This window comes from Dermochelys coriacea, chromosome 20 (genome assembly GCF_009764565.3).
Source record: "Dermochelys coriacea isolate rDerCor1 chromosome 20, rDerCor1.pri.v4, whole genome shotgun sequence".
NCBI classification, from domain to species: Eukaryota; Metazoa; Chordata; order Testudines; family Dermochelyidae; genus Dermochelys; species Dermochelys coriacea.
Window position 1 is genome coordinate 12418356 of NC_050087.2, and position 20743 is coordinate 12439098.

General features: G+C 47.1%; 1 protein-coding gene and 1 long non-coding RNA gene across 3 annotated transcripts; both read right to left on the bottom strand.

Moving 5' to 3' along the window:
* Positions 1 to 8618: 8618 nt before the first annotated feature.
* Positions 8619 to 17427, bottom strand: LOC119845806. Its single transcript, XR_006278302.1, has 6 exons — positions 17344 to 17427; positions 15835 to 16530; positions 15561 to 15640; positions 14935 to 15071; positions 14671 to 14766; positions 8619 to 8651 (listed from the first exon to the last, which is right to left on the bottom strand). It is a non-coding gene; the product is annotated as an uncharacterized LOC119845806 (long non-coding RNA).
* A 1106-nt stretch (positions 17428 to 18533) lies between these two features.
* LOC122458310 (maestro heat-like repeat-containing protein family member 2B) lies at positions 18534 to 20743 on the bottom strand. Of its 2 annotated transcripts, none has more exons than XM_043506300.1 (3): positions 19561 to 20743; positions 19089 to 19208; positions 18534 to 18838 (listed from the first exon to the last, which is right to left on the bottom strand). In XM_043506300.1, exons 1-3 carry the CDS (start codon positions 19591 to 19593, stop codon positions 18662 to 18664), a joined length of 330 nt encoding a protein of 109 aa, XP_043362235.1. In that variant the 5' UTR covers positions 19594 to 20743; the 3' UTR covers positions 18534 to 18661. The 2 variants fall into 2 exon arrangements, with proteins under 2 accessions (XP_043362235.1, XP_043362234.1); XM_043506299.1 differs by having other exon boundaries at positions 19549 to 20743.

Here is a 20743-nt window from a genome sequence, read left to right on the forward strand (position 1 = left end):
TTGTGGGGGGGGGTGGATGGGGGTGGCATTGTGGGGGGGAGAGTGGGGGGCATTGCGGTGGGGGGCGGGGTGAAGGTCACAGGAGTGACTCTCCCAGGTGTTGGAGGACAGCGAGGGTGGGTGGGGTCAGGAATGTGTGGGTATTTCTCCTTCCTCCACCAGCCTGGCTGGGAATTGGGCCCCACCTGGTTTGTTCTGGCTGTGGGGTTAGCTGGCAGCCAGGGTAGCAGCTGGAAATGAGTCCCCCTGAGGCCCTGGGATGTCAGGAGATTAACGCGGCTCAGAGTGGGGCCCTGGCACTATTTCCCCGCACGTCGGGTGGGGGGGCCCTGGGAATCCTGGCCCCAGAGAACAAGCCAGGGGCTTGGGAATGCTGGCTGTCTACAAGGGAAATCCCCATATGGGGGTGGGAGTGGGGAGGAGGCCAGGGAGGCAGAGAGCTCTGTGGGGTAGAGGGACGACTGCCCAGCATGGTGCCCAGGAGCCTTGCGGGGCACACACCTGGGAGAGTTCTGAGCAGACTCACAACATGGGAGGTGCCCAGGGTGGGGTCACACCTTGAGGGAGCCTGGAGGGGATCATACACCTGGGGAGGTGCCCGGATGGTGCTTACTTTGGCCAGCTCCTCTTCAACAGCTGAGGAGGGACACAGAGAACAGTGGGATCAGGGGAGCAAGGCGGAGTGGGGGGTGGGGTGGGGTAGTGGGCTCCTGGGCATCAGGACTGGGGAACACAGTCCATTCCCCACCCTGCCCCTCAGCCCCTGTGACCCTGTCCTGTGCCCCCTCCCCACCCTGTGACCCTTCCTCCCCACCCTGTGTCCCTGCCCCTCCAGCCACAATGACCTGCCCCAGCCCCCACCCCACTCTGCACTCCACTGTCCACCTAACCCCCTCTCCCATGACTCTGCCTCCTGTTGCCTCCACCTGACCCAGTACCTCCATATCCCACTGCCCCCATCCCCATCCCCACCCTGTGCCCTCATACCTTGGTGCCCTACCCAGGATTTCTGCCCACCCTGGTTTCCCCCAGCATCTCGACCCTGAGCTTCTCCTACCTGGGCAGACATGGCCCTGCGGTGCCACGAGAGGGGGATGGTGCCACGGACAGCAGGTCCCACCTGGGGAATACAGCGAGGTACTGCCTGGTCCTGCTGAGAATCTCCCCTGGTTCTCACCCCACTGTTATCCACCCCTCCCAGCACCGGTGCCCTCAGCAGACACGTGGTCCCCTCCAAAGGGGTCACCTGCCTAGGGTGGCTGCAAGAGAGATGGCAGGCCAGTGGTTCATGAGCTGGGTGGGGACTCAGGATACCTGGATTCTAGTCCAGGTTCTGCCACTGACTCCCTAGATGACCTTAGGCAAGTCACTGCCTTGCTCTATGCCTCAGTTTCCCTTCTGTACAATGAGGATAACAATTCTGTCTTGGCTATTTGTGCTGTGAGTTCTCAGGACCAGAGGCTGTCTCTCACTGGGGCCGGGGAGAGGGCTGTGTAGGGCCTGGCACAATGGGGCCCTGAATGATCTGCTGCCAACACCAGGGCCCTGCAGCACCTCCTGGGGCAGAGCGGAAACTAGAACCAGGTTCTCTGGCACTGGGTGTTCCCTTGGTAATATTCCCCCAGGGGGAGGTGCCCTAGTGCCAGCAGATCTGCCCTCTAGCAGGGAGAGCCTGGGCAGACCCCCAGGGTCAGGGGTGGGGGGAAGGGAGTCTGGGCTGGCAGAGACAGATTAGGAAGCGGGGTTGGTGGGCTCTGGGGCTGGCATCTTGAGGGCGGTTCCATGGGACAAAGAACAACATGACTAGCACCCCCTGCTGGCTGAGCTCAGCTCACACAGGCTAAATGGAGTCACAGATTGTAAGGCCAGAAGGGACCATTTGCACATTTCAGGCCATAAGTGACCTGGGCCCCCCGCTGCAGAGGAAGGCGAAGCCCCCCAGGGTCTCTGCCCGTCTGACCCGGGGGGAAATTCCTTCCCAACCTCAAATCTGGCAAGTTAGACTCTGAGCACGTGGAGACCCACTGTGAGGGCTACAGTGGGGAACCCAGGGATGTTAGCCCAATTGCTAGTGGACAGGATCTCCGAAGGGAGACCCCCCACTAAACAGGTTCAGCTCAGCGAGTATGAGGGAGAAACTGTCTCCCACGGTTTGTCTCTTGGGAGTGGTAATTTCTCTGTTAAAAAAGCCATTCCAGTCTCCCAGTGTTTGTCTGTGACTAGCCATGTGGTCTGTGACAAGGGGGAGGGAAGTTCAAACTGTTGGTCAAGTCAGGAAAGCAGTTTAACTGCTGCGGGAGAGAACGTCTCCAGGGTTCTGTCTGTGGAGCAGGCAGAAGGTACCTCTCAGTTTATGCCGACTGAGGATTTAAATCGTCAGTTGGCTCAGAAGTCGTTCTGGACTCAACTGAAATCCAGAAAGATGCTCGGGAAGATGTTTCTGTAGAGCAACCCCAGCTGAAAAGGAAAAGGACAAAATTTCTAGAGAAAATGAATTGTTGCCTAAAAGTGCTCCTGAAGGAATAAAACCTCATGCTAGCTTTTGCAAGCAGTTTGCTGTAACTGAAGGGTGTGGAAGTGAGTTGATTGAGTTAGTTCAGAACAGTGTAGGTGCTGAGAAATTTGGTTCAGTTTCTAGCTGCCAAAGTTTCTTAATTGTGTATAAATCCACTGACTTTGTTTTAGAAAGATCCAGGGTGGAAGCCATCCCAACTAAAACCAACACTGCCTCTGTCACTGCTAAGCAGCTCTTTACACATACCTGGGAGGGCCGCTGCTCTATTGTGAATCAGGCCAGCCCCAGTGTTTGTCAGATAGAAATCCTGAATTAAAAAAATGGAAAACCCAGGTGGAAATGGTTTCATTCTTCACAGCTCAAAGAATGGAAGGATAAACCACCTGACCCTAAAGACTGTCTTCTCCATCCTGTCAGCCACCCTTCTTGGCCAGCAAAAAGGAACGGCTTTGAGCCGTTGGAAAATATGCATCGAATGGGCTGGTCAGTGCCTACCCCGATGTTAAGACAGGAAAAGTCCAGAAAAGTCCTTGACTTATTATGGCCACCCTCACGTAGGTCACCGCTTCATGTTCACCCTGTAATATTAATCCCAGATTCTCCCAGTATATACGGTGGGATTGTGGGAAGTTTTTCTCTCTTCTCTGCCCCCTCACAAGTCCCCTACACAAGCCATGACATCGCACTGGTGCACCAGCACCCTGCTCTTCATAAGTGTCTGGAGTCTGATGCTGTCCAGGCTCTAAGCTGTCCTGTGATCCCTCTGAGCCTCTGGAGGGGCTTGTCAGCTGCAGCCCAGGAAGCAAAATTGCTGAGCCACATGCATGGATTCTATGGGAATGGGAGCAACCCCCAACCCTGCAGCGTCACTACCAGTTCGAACGGGACAAACACACCCAGTGACAGCCTCCTGGCTGGTGAAAGGTGCAGGGTACCTCTGATTTCCTCTGCTGTTTGGGGAACAACTATGCCCCTATGTGTCATCATTGTCATTGGAACTCAGACACCTCCATTAGCCAGAGAGGAACTGCAGCTGTCTCTGATCACGCCAGCAGGCAAGAATATCACACGATTCCTCATAAACTGGGAACAGCTGCACTGGACTTTAGCTGGACATTACTTGATTCAGCAAGGTCCCCCAGACTGGGTAGTTCCATTAAAGGACACACATTGTGACAAGCTCATGCCAGCAATTTGATATTAATTCGAAAGGCATATTGCCATTTCGGAGGGATTTCAAGGGATTGTACAGAGTGGAATTGGGCCAACAACAAAACACAGTTTTAAATTTCAACCCTCTGATCACACACCTTGCTCCCCTCCGATATTTAAGAGCCCCAGTTTCAGGACCCCATGTGTTGAAATTGGATCAACAAGAACATTTGGTTCTTCAACCTCAGACTTCTCTGAATGAGGTTCAAACCCACTTAGAGGGCATGAATATCTCTCACATTGCACCTGCATGTGCTCCCTTGATTTGACGTAGCCATAAGGATTGGGATGAATGAATAACCTGGGAATAAGTCTCACTGTTCCTTTGATGTTATGAAGGAAGAGGGGTCTATTATTGTCTATGTTGTTAAATCATATGTGTATGTACGTATACAAGATGTAATATTGTATTGATTAATGGACATTGGGTCCAAGCCATGGTGCCTTACTTTAATCGCTGTTTCTATAATGTAACCACCATTGTTAGTTGTGATATTAAATTTACTGTGCCTATATGGACTGTACAACATTTAAATACCTATCCTGAGCTCTACAAGGAGGTTTCTCCCATTTCCCTGGGAATGGATCTCATTGCTATTAAGGTAAAAACACAGGCCATCACTCTCGGAGGGAGACTTTGGTTAGGCGGAGCCCCAATGCAACAGGTCTTTTAAATATCATGCTTCACCCCATTGTGGTGATCATTGGTTTCCACATTGTACTAGCAATTGGTCTGATTCTGCTGGTTTGTTGGATACCATGACTGATGCGGCGGCTGCTGCAATGGATGGAAGATCAGACCTAGTACCATGGAGTAAGGATGTGATCAGGATACTCGCTCAGCACAAGCACCCCATCAACGGGGGGACTTGATACCAGTCATCTCTGTGTTTTTGGGAAACCAGGGCGCAGTATCTAGCCTTTCTGATTCATGAAGGACCCCCCTCCCCCCATCTCTGTTTGAGCCAAAACAGAGCAGAGAAAAGGCTTGCAGAGAACAATGAAGGGCATTGGGAGACACACCTAGACCTCTCCTGACAAGGGTGACAAGATTAAGACATCTCCATTTGCATACAGAATGAAGAACAGAGACAACTCCCCTAGCCTCATCTGCATGAAAGATGGGACAGGGATTAGTATAAAGAATGAGGAACAGAGAACAGCACTGAACTCTGGGATCAGAAAAACAGGGATGCACTGCATCATGGGAATCCCTGCTCCAGAAGTTAATGAACCTCTGCCTGCTCACACCCAGCTCAGCAATTATCAGACCAATTCTAGTAACAAATCTTTGATTGATATCCCAAAATACTGAAGCAGCCTAGTTGCCTTGTGAGCTCCCTGGATGAAAACACCACCCATAGCCAAGAATGATCAGCTCCTATTGTCTAGCCTAAACAAAACCCTTGAGTCATCACTTTACCCATAAACAAATCTATTGTTCTCCCTTGAACCATGGTATTTTCTCTACAAAACCCCCTACCTATGCCCAAGTAAGGGATCTGATGTATAGACCCAAACTCTGCATCAGTTCCACTGGGATTCCATCTCCTGACTGATCATGCTGGGGGCTCTGCCTGTCTCCAGCGCTCAGGACCCTGAGCTACCACCATCACCTGGGAACCCCGACCAGTTCAAGCCTCATGGAGTGGGTGAGATCCCCTCTCTCTCTCTCCTTCTCTGTTTTCTTTTCTACCTCAGGTATTAACCTTTAAAATGTAACTGTTATGTTTGTTTAGTCCTTCTTGTGTAGTTATCACTATTATTCAATAAATAACTTTTATGGTTCAGCTGGTTGCTTCTCTCTCTCTCTCTGAATTTTACTCTTTTGTGTTTTTAGCGCCCCCCATTTACTCTGGAGCAATGCTGCTTTTACCTAAGCTAAAGATCCCTGTAGTGCCCAAAAATACTGTGGGGTTTGCTTATCAAAACGTGTTGCTACCAGTACAATTGTAATGTGAAGGTGTTATAGGGATGTGTTAAACTTGGGGCACATAAGAGGGGAGCAGCTGAAAGTGCTGCTCAACTCAGCCTCTTGAGACCAGGGGCGCATAAGGGTAGCAGCTTGAAAGTGCTCCTTAACCCAGACCATTGAGTACAGAGACATATGAGGGGATCAGCTGGAGAGTGCTGATTGACCTGGTCCGCTTAGACTTGCTCTGCTAATGTGTGCGTGCGCATGTTCATTTAGTTCTAGGAATGGAGGAACCCAGCCCTGGGGAACCTAGGTCCTGCAGGGAGCTCCATTGGGAGGGGACTGGCAGAAGGAAGTAGAGCTCCATATGAACACACAAGTGACATAAGCATCACATTAATAGAATTACAGAACCCCCTGACCAGAAGAGTAATCCTAATCAATGAGCCTACCCCAAAGTAATGGGCACATCTGGTAACATTGTGCCTCTGATTCATGTACAGAATTGGGTAATGCACATTGGAAAACATAATCCCAATTGTACATACAAACGGATGGGGTCTAAATTAGCTGTTATCACTCAAGAAAGAGACCTCGGAGTCATTGTGTACAGTTCTCTGAAAGCACCTGCTCAACATTCAGTCAAAAAAACTAACAACATGTTAGGAACCCTTAGGAAAGGGATCGATAATAAGACAGTAAATATCATTATGCCACTACATAAATCTACAGGACCCCCACACCTTGAATACTGCGTGCAGTTTTGATCATGTCATCTCAAAAAAGATGTGTTAGAATTGGAAGAAATACAGAGAAAAGCAACAAAAATCATTAGGTGTATGGAACAACTTCTCATAAAAGGAGAGATTAAAAAAGAGCAACTTTTAAGCTTGGAAAAGAGATGACTAAGAGGGAATATGCTAGAGGTCTATAAAATCATGACGGGTGTAGAGAAAGTCAGTCAATAAGGAAGTGTTATTTAGCCCTTCACATAACACAAGAACAAGGGGTCACCCAATGAAATTAATAGGCAGCAGGTTTAAAACAAACCAAAGCAAGCATTACTTCACACTATGCAGTCAACCTGTGGAACTCATTGCCAGGGAGATGTTGTGAAGGCCAAAAGTATCACTGGTTCAAAAAAGAATGAGATGAGTTCATGGAGGTAGGGTCCATCAATGGCTATTAGCTAACATGGTCAGGGATGCAACCCCATGATCTGGGTGTCTCTAAACCTCTGACTGCCAGAAGCTGAGGCTGGAACTGTCCAACAGGGGATGGTTCACTCGACAATTGCCTTGTTCTGTTCATTCCCTCTGAAGCATCTGGCACCCACCACTGTCAGAAGACAGGATACTGGGCTAGATGAACCATTCTTTTGCGGGAGGCAGGTTAGCCATTCTTATGTTTTATGTTCTTAGCTGATTAAATAGAAATTCACTTTAGCATCCTGGGAGCATAAGAACCCATAATGCATTTGTGACACTGGTAGACCAGGCAACCTGTGTATGACCCATAATAACTTAACAAGAGGCACTTCTACTGTATCAAGACAGGTTTCAGAGTAGCAGCCGTGTTAGTCTGTATTTGCAAAAAGAAAAGGAGTACTTGTGGCACCTTAGAGACTAACAAATTTATTAGAGCATAAGCTTTCGTGAGCTACAGCTCACTTCATCGGATGCATTTGGTGGAAAATACAGAGGGGAGATTGATATACACACACAGAGACCATGAAACAATGGGTTTATCATACACACTGTTAAGGAGAGTAATCACTTAAGATAAGCCATCACCAGCAGCAGGGGGCGGGGAAATGGGAAAAGAGACTGGGAATGGATGAGTCATTACACAAAGTAAAACTATTTCCCCATGTTATTTCTCCCCCACACCCCACTCCCCACTGTTCCTCAGATATTCTTGTTAACTGCTGGAAATAGCCTACCTTGTTTGTCACCATGAAAGGTTTTCCTCCTTTCCCCCCCCCTGCTGCTGGTGATGGCTTATCTTAAGTGATCACTCTCCTTACAGTGTGTATGATAAAACCCATTGTTTCATGTTCTCTGTGTGTGTATATCAATCTCCCCTCTGTATTTTCCACCAATGCATCCGATGAAGTGAGCTGTAGCTCACGAAAGCTTATGCTCTAATAAATTTGTTAGTCTTTAAGGTGCCACAAGTCCTCCTTTTCTTTTTGAGAGCTTCCAAATAATCATTTGGAACCTGGAAAATGCATGGAAAAACTAACAGACTTTACTTCTAAGCTGCTTTGGATTCTGATCTGTTGGGATGATTCCAGAGAGACTTTTACAAGCCAGCAGTTTATTCCATCACAGTTGTGATCCTGAAATATGAACACTGAAAGTCACTTGTATGGATATTGATCTTTTAACCATTTGTAACTCTCTTCTTTCTTTTAACAATAAATCTTAGATTTAGTTATTAAGGATTGGCTGACAGCATGATATTTGAGAAAGACCTGAGATTCACATTGACCTGGGGATAAGCATCTGGTCCTTTATGATCGGTGAACCTCACATATGGTGAATCAGGTTTTCAATAACTATATTAGACTTGGCTGTTTAAATGGGAGCCAAGGTCTGAAAAGCCAGGACCGTGTTTGGCATCTTGTTAACTAGGGTGGAAGCTCTTTTGCTGTTGACTTGCTGAATCTAATTCTAGAATAAGCCATCAGTTTGGGGGATTGTCTGCCCTCAACTTCTTGCAGTCTGCCAGGAGTGTGGTCACAGCATTGTTGTGTAAACCTCTCTCTTATGGAAGCAGAGGGATCTTAGTCACCTTGAGATCCCAGCTGCTGCTCTGGAAGAGTTTTTCATGCATTTGCATTGAGTGTCAGATCGGATATAAGCAGGGAAGTCAGCTGAAGGAAGAGTAAGGCTATATTCACTGTGCTATTAACTGTCTTTTGATAGACAGTCAGCAGCTGGATGCTGGCATGCAAGGCTCTTTCTCTCTCCACTCCTTCCTTGAACTGAACCATGTCTCTAGTAGCTGTTGGTAGAGCAGAGGAATGGACAGAGTTAGTTCCAGAAAATCCCTCCTAAAAATTCCTCTTAAACAGGTTTAATTGTCACTAAAATCCCTCTCCAAAGCATCTGACCTCCATGTAGCAAAGGAATTACATGTCTAATGGAAGAGCCTCTTAGACATAAAAGTCCCAGGGACAAGATTCACCTCTGGTGATTGAAGCCAAAGGAGTTACATGAGAGATGAATCTGGGCCCGTGTATGTGATGTCTGCTGTAGACTGTCTGATGGGAGCTGTTTACCACATTGCTATTTGATGTCTGCTGCTGTGTTCTGTTCCCTGGGCAACTTCTCCCATGTTGAGTGGCAAAATGACAGAGGCCTGGTCTACACTACGAGTTTATGTCAGATTTAGCAGCGTTAAATCCAAATTAACCCTCCATCCGTCTATACAACGAAGCCATTTTTTCAACATAAAGGGCTCTTAAAACCGATTTCTGTACTCCTCCCCAATGAGGGGATTAGCGCTGAAATCGACATCGCCATTTCGAATTAGGGTTAGTGTGGACACAATTCAAAGGTTTGGCCTCCGGGAGCTATCCCACAGTGCACCATTGTGACCGCTCTGGACAGCACTCTGAACTCGGATGCACTGGACAGGTGTACAGGAAAAGCTACAGGAACTTTTGAATCTCATTTCCTGTTTAGCCAGGCGAGCTCATCAGCACAGGTGACCATGCAAAGCTCATCAGCACAGGTAACCATGCAGTTCCAGAATTGAAAAAGAGCTCCAGCATGGGAGCTACTGGGAGGTACTGGATCTGATCACTGTGTGGGGAGAGGAATCCATTTTATGAGAACTACGTTCCAAAAGATGAAATGCCAAAACATTTCAAAAAATCTCAGAGGCCATGAGGGGCAGAGGCTACATCAGGGACGCAACACAGTGCTGCGTGAAATTTAAGGAGCTCAGACAAGCATACCAGAAAACCAAAGAATCAAACGGACATTCTGGGTCAGAGCCCCAGACATGCCGCTTCTACGCTGAGCAGCATGCAATTCTAGGGGGGGCCGCCATCACTACCCCACCCCTGTCCATGGACTCCGATGATGGGGTACTCTCTGCCATGCCTGATGATTTTGCAGATGGGGAAGATGAGGAGGAGGAGAATGAGCTTGGGGAGAGCAACTTTTAAAATATAATACATGTTATAAAAGCAAGTGTTTTTTTAACGATTAAGGAGCCCTGAGGACTTAGGATGCATTCATGGCCAGTACCATTACTGGAAAAGTCTTTTAACGTGTCTGGGGATGGAGCGGAAATCCTCCAGGGACATCTCCTTGAAGCTCTCCTGGAGATACTCTAAAAGTCTTTGCAGAAGGTTTCTGGGGAGAGCAGCCTTATTCCGTCCTCCATGGTAGGACACTTTACCACGCCATGCTAGTAGCAAGTAATCTGTATCATTGCATGACAAAGCCTGGCAGCGTATGGTCCCTGTGTTTGCTGGCATTCAAGCAACATCCGTTCTTTATCTCTCTGTGTTTTCCTCAGAAGAGTGATATCGTTTATGGTGACCTGGTTGAAATAGGGGAATTTAATTAAGGGGACATTCAGAAGTGCCTTTTCCTACTGGGCTGTTTGCCTGTGGCTGAAAAAATATCCTCCCTGCAGTTAGCCATGCGGTGGGTGGGGGAGGGGCATTGGCGCTGAGCTGTTCACGTTTGGCTAGCAGGCATCTTCCCTGATACCAGCCAGGAGGTGGGGGGAGGGGTAAAGCGATCATCCCAGAGAATTGGATGTGGGGAGGGGGTTAGTTTGGTTTCTGCTGCTGCACGTTAACAGGAAAACTGCAGCACTAAATGGCCAACTCAACGGGCTTTGCTTGGTATGGGAGAGGAGGGCGCTGCTGTTATGAAGGTTGCAGAAGCCGAAAGACTATGGCTTAATATGGCTGCCTGCAAGCCGAATTCTGTTGCCTGGCACTGCATGTGTGATCTCTCACATCAAAGCTGCAGGCACTCAATATAAGATGCAAAAATGCGACCTTGTACCAAAATCACATGTGCTATGTAATGTGAATAGTGTTGTTCACCATGAAAGAGTATAGCCATTGTTCTGTAAAATATAGCTTTTTAAATACTTCACTCCCTTTTTTTCCTCCAGCAGCTGCAAATGTTTCAAGACTCCATCCTCCATCCCAAAGGCTATCTCAGATAAGGCGGCGAAAAAGACGCAAGCACGATGAAATGTTCTCTGTGCTTATGCAGTCGTCCGGCATTGACAGAGCTGTGTGGAGGGACACCATAGCAGAGTACAGGACAGTGGCTGATGAACGTGAGAAGAGGTAGCTGCAGGAAAATCAGAGGAGGCAAGAGGCAATGCTGGGGCTATTGCGGGATCAAATGGACATGCTCCGGTGTCTGGTGAGGTTTATGAACGGCAGCAGGATCACAGACTGCCTCTGCAGCCCTTGCTTAACCGCCTTCCCTCCTCCCCAAGTTCCATATCCTCCTCACCCAGACACCCAAGAACATGGGGGGTGGGGAGGAGGGAGGCTCCGGGCACCCAACCACTCCACCCCAGTGGACAGCCCAAGCAACAGAAGGCTGTCATTCAAGAAGTTTTAAAGTGGCCTTTTCCTTCCCTCTACCCTCCTCCCACACCCGACCCGGGCTACCTTGTGAGTTATCTCCCTATTTTTATAATCAATTAATAAAGAATACATGTTTTTTAAATGATAGTGACTTTATTTCTTTTGCAAGCAAACTGTGATCAAAGGGGGGAGGGCGGGTGGTTTACAGGGAATTTAGAGGCAACTAAGGGGGTGGGTTTTCATCAAGGAGAAACAAACAGAAGTGTCACACAGTATCCTGGCCAGTCAGGAAACTGGTTTTCAAAGCTTCTCTGATGTGCAGCACTTCCTGCTGTGCTCTTCTAACTGCTCTAGTGTCTGGCTGCACATATTCAGTGGCCAGGTGATTTGCATCAACCTCCCACCCCGCCATAAACATCTCCCTCTTACTCTCACAGAGATTGTGGAGCACACAGCAAGCAGCAATAACAATGGGAATATTGGTTTCGCTGAGGTCTGAGCAAGTCAGTAAACTGCGCCAGCGACCCTTTAACTGTCCAAATGCACACTCTACCACCATTCTGCACTTGCTCAGCCTGTAGCTGAACAGCTCCTGACTACTTTCCAGGGTGTCTGTGTATGGCTTCATGAGCCAAGGCATTAAGGGGTAGGCTGGGTCCCCAAGGATAACTATAGGCATTTCAACATCCCCAACTGTTATTTTCTGGTCAGGGAAGTAAATCCCTTCCTGCAGCTGTTGAAACAGACCAGAGTTCCTGAAGACACGAGTGTCATGAACCTTTCCTGGCTATCCCACGTTGATGTTGGTGAAACGTTCCTTGTGATCCACCAGTGCTTGTAGCACCATTGAAAAGTACTCCTTGTGGTATATGTACTGGCTGCCCTGGTGGTCCAGTCCCAAGATAGGGATATGCATTCCGTCTATAGCCCCACCACAGTTTGGGAATCCCATTGAAGCAAAGCCATCTAGTATGACCTACACATTTCCCAGAGTCACTACCTTTGATAGCAGCAGCTCAAGGATTGCATTGGCTACTTGCATCACAGCAACCCCCATAGTAGATTTGCCCACTCCAAATTGATTACCGACTGACTGGTAGCTGTCTGGTGTTGCAAGCTTCCACAGGGCTATTGCCACTCACTTGTGAGGGCTGCTCTCATCTTGGTATTCTTGCACTTCAGGGCAGGGGAAAGCAAGTCATAAAGTTCCATGAAAGTGCCCTTACGCATGCAAAAGTTTCGGAGCCACTGGGAATCATCCCAGACCTGCAAACACTATGCGGGCCCAGAATCGGCTTTCCATGGCATGAGCCTGCCCCATTAACACCATGATCTCCAAATTGCAGGGGAACGCGGTTTTAGAGAAAAGTGTGTTCATGTCCTTATCAACATGCTTCCATCGCCTCCTCGCCTGGTTTTTCAGGTGCTGGTTCTGCATAAACTGCATGATAATAGTGCGAGGTGTTTACAATGGTTATAACTGCTGCGGTGAGCTGAACGGGCTCCATGCTTGCTGTGCTATGGTGTCTGCTCCTGCTCGGGCAATCCTGGGAAAAGGGTGCGAAACAATTGTTTGCCATTGCTCTGGCGGAGGGAGGGGTGACTGACAACATGGCTTACAGGGAATTAAAATGAACAAAGGGGGTGACTTTGCAAGAAACAGAATGGCCCCCTCAAGGATAGAACTCAAAACTGGGTTTAGCAGGCTGTTGATTTCACAGAGGGAGGGAGGAGAAAATGAATACAAAACAAATCTGGTCTATTTCTTCTTTTGATCCACTTCATCTATCTTTATACATCTTGCTGGCAGCAGACTGTGCAGTACGACCGCTAGCCATCGTCATCACCTGGGTGCTTGGCAGAAGATAGTGCAGCATGACTGCTGGCCATTGTTGTCTCCTGGCTGCTCATTAAAAGATCATGCAGTAGGACTGCCGGCAGGACTGAATCGCCATGAGACGAAACTTAAAAGGGTCATGACCTGGCTGAGTCACTCCCATGTTTGCCCAGGCACCCCAGACCTCATCAAAGTTGGTTAAAAAAGAGCACCCAGGACTACGTCGATGATGGCTACCATAGAATCATAGAATCATAGAATATCAGGGTTGGAAGGGACCCCAGAAGGTCATCTAGTCCAACCCCCTGCTCAAAGCAGGACCAAGTCCCAGTTAAATCATCCCAGCTAGGGCTTTGTCAAGCCTGACCTTAAAAACCTCTAAGGAAGGAGATTCTACCACCTCCCTAGGTAACGCATTCCAGTGTTTCACCACCCTCTTAGTGAAAAAGTTTTTCCTAATATCCAATCTAAACCTCCCCCATTGCAACTTGAGACCATTACTCCTCGTTCTGTCATCTGCTACCATTGAGAACAGTCTAGAGCCATCCTCTTTGAAACCCCCTTTCAGGTAGTAGTTATACAGTTATCCAGTCATACTGCACTGTCTGCTGCCCAAAGGCAATAAGCTGCTGCCGTGTAGCAATGCAGTACCACGTCTGCCAGCACCCAGGAGACATAGGGTGACAGTGAGCTGAGCGGGCTCCATGCTTGCTGTGGTATGGCGTCTACACGGGTAACCCAGGAAAAAAGGTGTGAAATGATTGTCTGCCATTGCTTTCACGGAGGGAGGGAGGGAAGGGGGGCCTGACGATATGTACCTAGACCCACCCACGACAATGTTTTAGCCCCATCAGGCACTGGGATTTCTACTCAGAATTCAAATGGGCGGCGGAGATTGCGGGAACTGTGGGATAGCTACCCACAGTGCAAAGCTCCGGAAGTTGATGGTTGCCTTGGTACTGTGGATGCACTCTGCCGACTACATGCACTTAGAGCATTTGTGTGGGGACACACACAATCAACTCTATAAAAACATTTTCTACAAAACCAACTTCTATACATTCGACCTAATTTCGTAGTGTAGACAAGAGAGGAGCATTTCTTTTTATTAATTTGAATAAGAGCAGAGAAGTCCCCCCAGCCCCAGCTCCTTTTATAACTTCATTTTTATACTGAAGGTACATCAAACTCCCCACCCCTCAGCTCTTCAAGATATTCTGTTCATGTCTGAGGAACAGGAATTCTCCTCAGAATGAGTTTCCATGCACAGGGTGTAACCCAATATTAATGAATTCCTCTTTGAAGTGATCAGTTTCAATTGGTTCTCTTGGATTTGGCTACTGCAGTGGTGATTTTCTTGCTGCTCCAAGTAGTGTCAACTACATTGTAAGAACTTGGTCCCAATCCAGACCTGGCATAAAATGGCATAGCCTTTTGTGGATTTCAATGGGACACATGCCCATTTATCCCAGGAAGAATTTGGTGCTTTTTCCCTAAAATTCACTCCATTGTGGAAAATTCCTCCACAACTGAAGCTTGACCCCCTAAACCTCTGACTCTTCTCTGCTGTAACACAGGAAACACTCTCCACCATGGTTCAATGGTCTACTCACTTGAAACATTTCCCAGAACCAATGTGCGGTTGGTTCTTCCTCCAGCAAAGTCTTCATTAGCTTGTCAAGGGCTTCCAAGGACTCTACGTACAGTGTCTGAAACCAGAAGAGAAGTAGTGAGGCTTAGCACAGATAATTTGTATGTGGGAGCCAGGGAAAGCTAACCATAACCTTGCCAGGGAGGCCATGTGTGACTGCCATCACCCAGTGCCTGCTGGGCAGAAATACAGTGGATGCGGCCAGAGGAGAACTGTTGTCACGTACCTGTATAGGCAGAGCATCCTTTGCTGTCTTGCCTTCCTCTTTCATCTTCTCCGAGGGAGGAAAGGGAAATAAACTTTTGAAACACTGATCAAGGAGCTCACGGGTTTTCCTCCAAGGTCAAAGATGGTTTGAGTTTGCTGGCAGAAGAAAGATAGAGAGAAAAGTCATGCATTAGACTCAGTACCACCTCCAAGTAAAAGAAATGGGTCCAATGACTAGAGATTGTCCCAGTCTAGAACCCCAAATGCAAACAACCCTTCACTTTGCAGCTGAGCACCTCTTTGCACCTCTATTAAGTATTGGCTCATCTAGAAGTAAAGCTAAAGCTTCAAGTCCCCTTTTTTGAGAAACCCAGAAGCTTCCTTCCCCCTGCCAGCTAGCCAGACACCTCCCTCCCCATCTGAACTCTCCTCTATTGTACTGCATGCCCCACAACCTCCAATCTTGTGTCTTTCAAGCACAAACCTCCAAATGGACACATTCAAACCCTCAAGAACTAAAGTTCTTCTGGTGAGCAGCATGTGAGCCAAACCCTGCAGGCATCAGACTGCTCCCAACCTGACACTCATGAATTAACAAAGAAGACGACATCACAGTGCCAGGAAATATGGAAGAAAATAGCCTACCTCAGATGTCCAATGGCAAGAATTGCCTTGTAGCAAACTGGTGATGCCAGGGAATCCAGTGGTTACATTTTAATGAAGTCCTGAAATGCATGAATAGGGACATAAAAAAATGGGAAATGGATCTGAAAGGCAGAGAGGCCTTCCTCTCACACCCTGAAACAGGGCCATATGCCAGATCTGTATTAAACAGACACTGTGCTCAGCAGGCTCTCTGCCTCAGAAATGGACTGTAGGGCCATCTGCAGGCTATACAGAGGACAGAAAGATAACTCACCAGACACAAGCCATTCCTTCCAGTTACAGCCCACAATAGGTCGGCATCCCTGCCAAGCTCAGAGAGGACCCAGCAGCATTCCGGTGCCATGCAGGTAGCTCATAAGACTGCAGTGGTACAGTCACAGCCAATGGATAAAATAACATCTACCTGAAAAACCAGTCTTACTACATTACAACAACCCCTTTGTACTTCAGTCCTCAAAGCTCCTAATTACTCACCAGTACGTAGCCAAGGAGCTCCAGTTTGTAAGAGAATTTGAACTCCTGGGAGTCTCTGGTCTCCAAAATGGCACAGCTAATCTCTGTGACATTCTGGATGAAGGTTAATTTTAGGTACATGTCCTACATAATCCAGAAGGAGAAACAAGAGGATGTGAATGAGAAAATGAGAGAAGAACCAGAGTCCAGAAGATAAAGATCAAGAATGAAATCTAGCCTCAGGAGAGGAGAGAGATGTCCACAGACCCCAGAAGGCAGAGGACCCTGGCTCTGCACCCACCTCAGAAGAAGAGAAAACCCAGGTTCATGAAAGAAATCCAGGTCCACTTACACCGGAGCAGCCAGGACTCCTGCTTGATGTAGCAAGGCAATCAAGCTCTGTGCAATTTAAACAAGCAACTTGTGTATAGAAAAGGCAAGAGCTGAGGGCAGATTATTTAGAATTTACCTTGTTCGTAACAGTGATGCCCAGCACCTGAAAAACGAAATGCAAAACAGCTATTAGCAATATCTATAGTCCCACATAACACACATCCTCAAAATGTCCTGGCTGGTGAATATGGAGCAGAGAGAAATCACTATTGTTAAATCTTCCAAAAGGCAGGAAATGTATCCAAAGGGGGTGTTTTGCAGAGGTCAAGATCAGGGACCATCCTACGGAATATTTGCATTTGTGAACTCCTGGAAGATATCCGTTTGGTTCATCTGTGATCAACTTTTTTGACAATGGCTAAATGAGAGAGTCTCAGTTAGACAGGGCAGAATTGAATGGCAAAGTGACGTGGCGAGGTTGCATTGAGATGAGAGTCAATACCAGCAGTCAGACACCTAGGGAACAGAAATAATAAGCACATATACAAACAAGACGACATAAGAGGTAAGGGAAGTAGTGAGTCCAAGAAACAGAGTGACAGCAAAGAAACTAAATACAAGTTAGCACTATTCTCTCTTGGGTAGCAAAAGATAGAGCTAGATATACATACATATTAGGGGAGTTAGAGTGTTATTCTGAATAGCCTGAGTGTGACTGCATCTGAATTACTGTGTAGCTGTGGTCGACAGAATTTCAGAAGAATATAGAAAAACTAGAGAAAACACAAAGAAGAGCAACAAAAATGATACAACATGTGACAGCTCATGCTCCATCCATTACAGTTTTAAATTTGAGTTATGTGATAAATTATTGCTCAAAGGAGAGTTTTAGAAAATACAAGCCCTCTCTCTATAAACTCAGAGACAATGCTATAACTCCAGGGTAATGCCCCTAACACATCGCAAAAGCTCTTACCTGACAACTGGTTCTGTAATGGTGGAGGACGTTCCCTGTGATGTCTGCCTCTTCTCAGGAGAGAAGCTGGTTTTTTGGAGCATGGACAGCCACGTTGCTGTATGTCAGCATCAGGGTGCTGCGAGTATTGCCTCTTTTCCTATGGTGGTAGTCCTAGATAATCGGAAACGTCACTAGAGACAAGTTCTTCTGATTCATTTTGTCTTGGAATGCTGAACTGCTGCTGACCAAGGAATTGCTCACAGTAGCAATAGCAGCTTGCACTTGCAAAGCTCTTTTCAGCCAAAGATCTCAAACCACTTGCAAAAAAGTATTTAAGCAATATAATAACTGTGTGAGGTAGGGAGATATTAGTATCTCCATCATTCCCACTGGGTAACTCTGACCCAGAGAGCCTAAAAAGCTGAACCTACAGCAGTGAAGTACACCAGAGCTTAGTTATTGACACTGCTGGGTACAAGATCAGGGGCTAAATGTTTTGCCTAAGGCTGTACAGTGAGTAAATGGCAGAGCCAGCAATGGAAGCCCAGAGGCCTAGTCTCCTGCTCTATTCTCTAGATCAGTGGTTTTCAATCAGGGGTACTTGTGTACCCCTGAGGGTCTGCAGAGTTCTTCCAGGGGGTAGATCAACTCATCTAGATATTTGCCTAGTTTTACAGCAGACTACAAAGAAAGTACTTGCAAAGTTACTAACTAAAATTTCATACAATTTCATACAATGGCTTCTTTAGACTACTCTATATACTACACACTGAAATGCAAGTACAATATTTATATTCCAGTTGATTTATTTTATAATTATATGGTGAAAATAAGCAGTTTTTCAGTAATAATGTACTATGACACTTTTATAATTTTATGCCTCATTTTGTAAGCAAGTAGTTTTAAAGTGAGGTGAAATTTGGGGTACACAAGACAAATCAGACTCCTGAAAGGGGTACACTAATCTGGAAAGGTTGAGAACCACTGCTCTAAATCAGAGGTTCCATAATTGTCATCCATAGACCACTAGTGGTCTACCTGAAGCGGGTTGGTTAGCCACATGTTGCTTGCAACACCTCCTCATTTCCAGCTACTAACCTGGAATAAAAAACAGCTAAAAATACCTTAACTGCTTTTCCATGCAAGTGACTGATGTAGTTCCCACACATTGTGCATGGGAGTGGCGCTCAAGCCATGAGACATCAGACAATAAAAATCATTTGAGAGAACCCCAGCTCCACATTGTGCTCCTCTCTGCTTAACTGCAGGCATCACATAGAACGCGTACACTGGGGGACAATGTTAGCTGACCAAGGCAGACACTACCACAGGGCTGCTACCCCTGCTTCAGGGGGAAAGGAAGTTTGAGAGAACCCCCTGGCTCCTTTACCTTCAGGCGGCCAATGAACCCAGAAATCTTAACCTTGCTCATTGCAGCCCCAAACTCCTGAAGCGCATTCAAGGTGAGGTCCATGTGGCTCTCAGCACAGACTGCAAGGATGGAAATGACTCCCTGTCACCTAAGAAAAATACTGGTTAGGATCGAACCAGGTGTCTGATAGATCCCACGAGTCCATTCCTTTCACCTTAAGTGGTGTAAAGTGCCAATCAGGCCTGAGACACATGGGGAGTGGAGGCTGAATGAAATAGCAATGAAGAGGATATGAAGCAAAATGGCATCTATCCCAGGCCAACTCAGAGCTGCGCCACAGGGAGCATTCAGGGATTACTTGGTAAAATGGGGAGAGGGACAGAGTCCTCACCTGTCTCTCAGGGGCTTCCATATAATCTGTTGTCTTCAGAAATGTATGAATCTGTGATTTAACATGGACCAGGTCCTGACAAGCTGTTAAGGATGTTCCTAGCGCCTTATACAGGAAACTCTGAAAGAAAGAGACCAGCCCTGAGATATCAGTAACACAACGTGCCTGTCAGTACAGACCCAGCTCAGCAACACTCAGGAAGGAACAAGATAGCCAAGTCCAAGCATCCATGCCGCAGAAACATCCCATCATCTAGCCCAGCCAGAGAACCAACAATGCAGTACAGACAAGCAGCTTGTCCATGCAAATATTGGAAGGGCAGGGGGGCAAGAGAGCAGGGAACAAGTACAAACAAATTTTATATACAGAATAGAATATAAAGTAATGAAGCCTTGAGAGAAGCCTTATGCAGCCCTCCAGCCAGAATTTCAAGGGAAAGTAACTAGAAACTAAGCCTTACCAGAGAACAAACCATCTCTTTGGAGGGGCTGGCATAGTCGGCCATCTGCCGGCTCAACTCAAGGCTTATCTGGCTGCTCCAGGTGTGAGTTCCACCTATTCAGATTATGACTGGATACTTGGTAATGGTGTTTATTATGGTCCGCCATTTTGGGTTTGTAAAAAGACAAGTCATCCGCCGTGTTGGACAGACTTCTCGTTCCCTTCAGGAACGGGAGAAGGGGAGAGAGGCTGAGAGGAGGCTGCTGCTTGCTTCAGACCTTGGGAAGCAGTCAGACACCGTTATCCGCCTAGGTAACAGCTCACCTCTAAAGGGACAAGGTCTGGTTTATTGTTGGGGTATGGTAGTAATTTTAAGAGAAGCATACCTACCTGCACGGGGTATTACCTCGAGTGATTCGGGCTGACACTCACAGACAGGACATCGCAAAGGGGGTCAGGGTGGGAAGCTAGTTAGGCCTCTCACCTGATGCATCGTCGTCCATCCCCATCCTCCACTGTGGCAGCGGTTCCAGTGGTGATCGTGGTCCAGGAAGTCGATGTTCTTGGTCTCAGCAGCAGCTTCTGGACAGGGTCACTCATCCCGTCATAATTCCTGTGTGAAAGAGTGTGTGGTTGAATCTGTTCAATATTAATAGTTTCCCCCTATTCCTTGGTTCATCCCATTCCAATTTCCCCTAGTTAATAAAAGATCCGTTGTTTCAGTGGTGGTTTCTGTAACCATTTTTTATATAAGCTGTGGTAGATGGGCTACACTCAGGGAATCTTGGGAGACTTCTGTTGGCTCCCTGCAGTTTTCTGAAAATAGGGTCCTGAAATAAACAAAAACTAACAGAACTAACACAGGCACGGTCATCTACCATCTCCAGAGATGTTCTTAGGAACTGAGGGTAAAACAAGAGTTAAGCAGATACTTAAGTGCAAGAATTTTGGGGTTGTTGTGGGGTTTGTTTGGGTTTTTTTTTGTTTTTGGTTTTTTTTTTTTGCTTCCTTGTTCTGTTGTAAACTTTCCAATATTCAGGTGTCATGGGAAGATTATTTCCCTCTTGAGAACTATAAACATCGACAACCCAGACCTCCTCTGCCTGTTTTTCTTGAACCTTTGCCTGATGATTCCTCTCAGTCCCCAAACCCAGATGGACAGTGAATTGGAGAATGAGATGGAGCCAAGACATCTGATCATTGAGGAGTGATTT

Excerpts from the sequence above, each read along its gene's own strand:
- LOC122458310 (XM_043506299.1), bottom strand. The coding sequence starts at position 19,593 with ATGGCCGACTATGCCAGCCCCTCCAAAGAGATGGTTTGTTCTCTG. Across the intron at positions 19,209-19,548 it reads AAGAGATGGTTTGTTCTCTG|AGTTTCCTGTATAAGGCGCT; the intron begins GTAAGGCTTAGT and ends TCTTTCTTTCAG. Across the intron at positions 18,839-19,088 it reads TGGAAGCCCCTGAGAGACAG|GGAGTCATTTCCATCCTTGC; the intron begins GTGAGGACTCTG and ends CTTAGGTGACAG.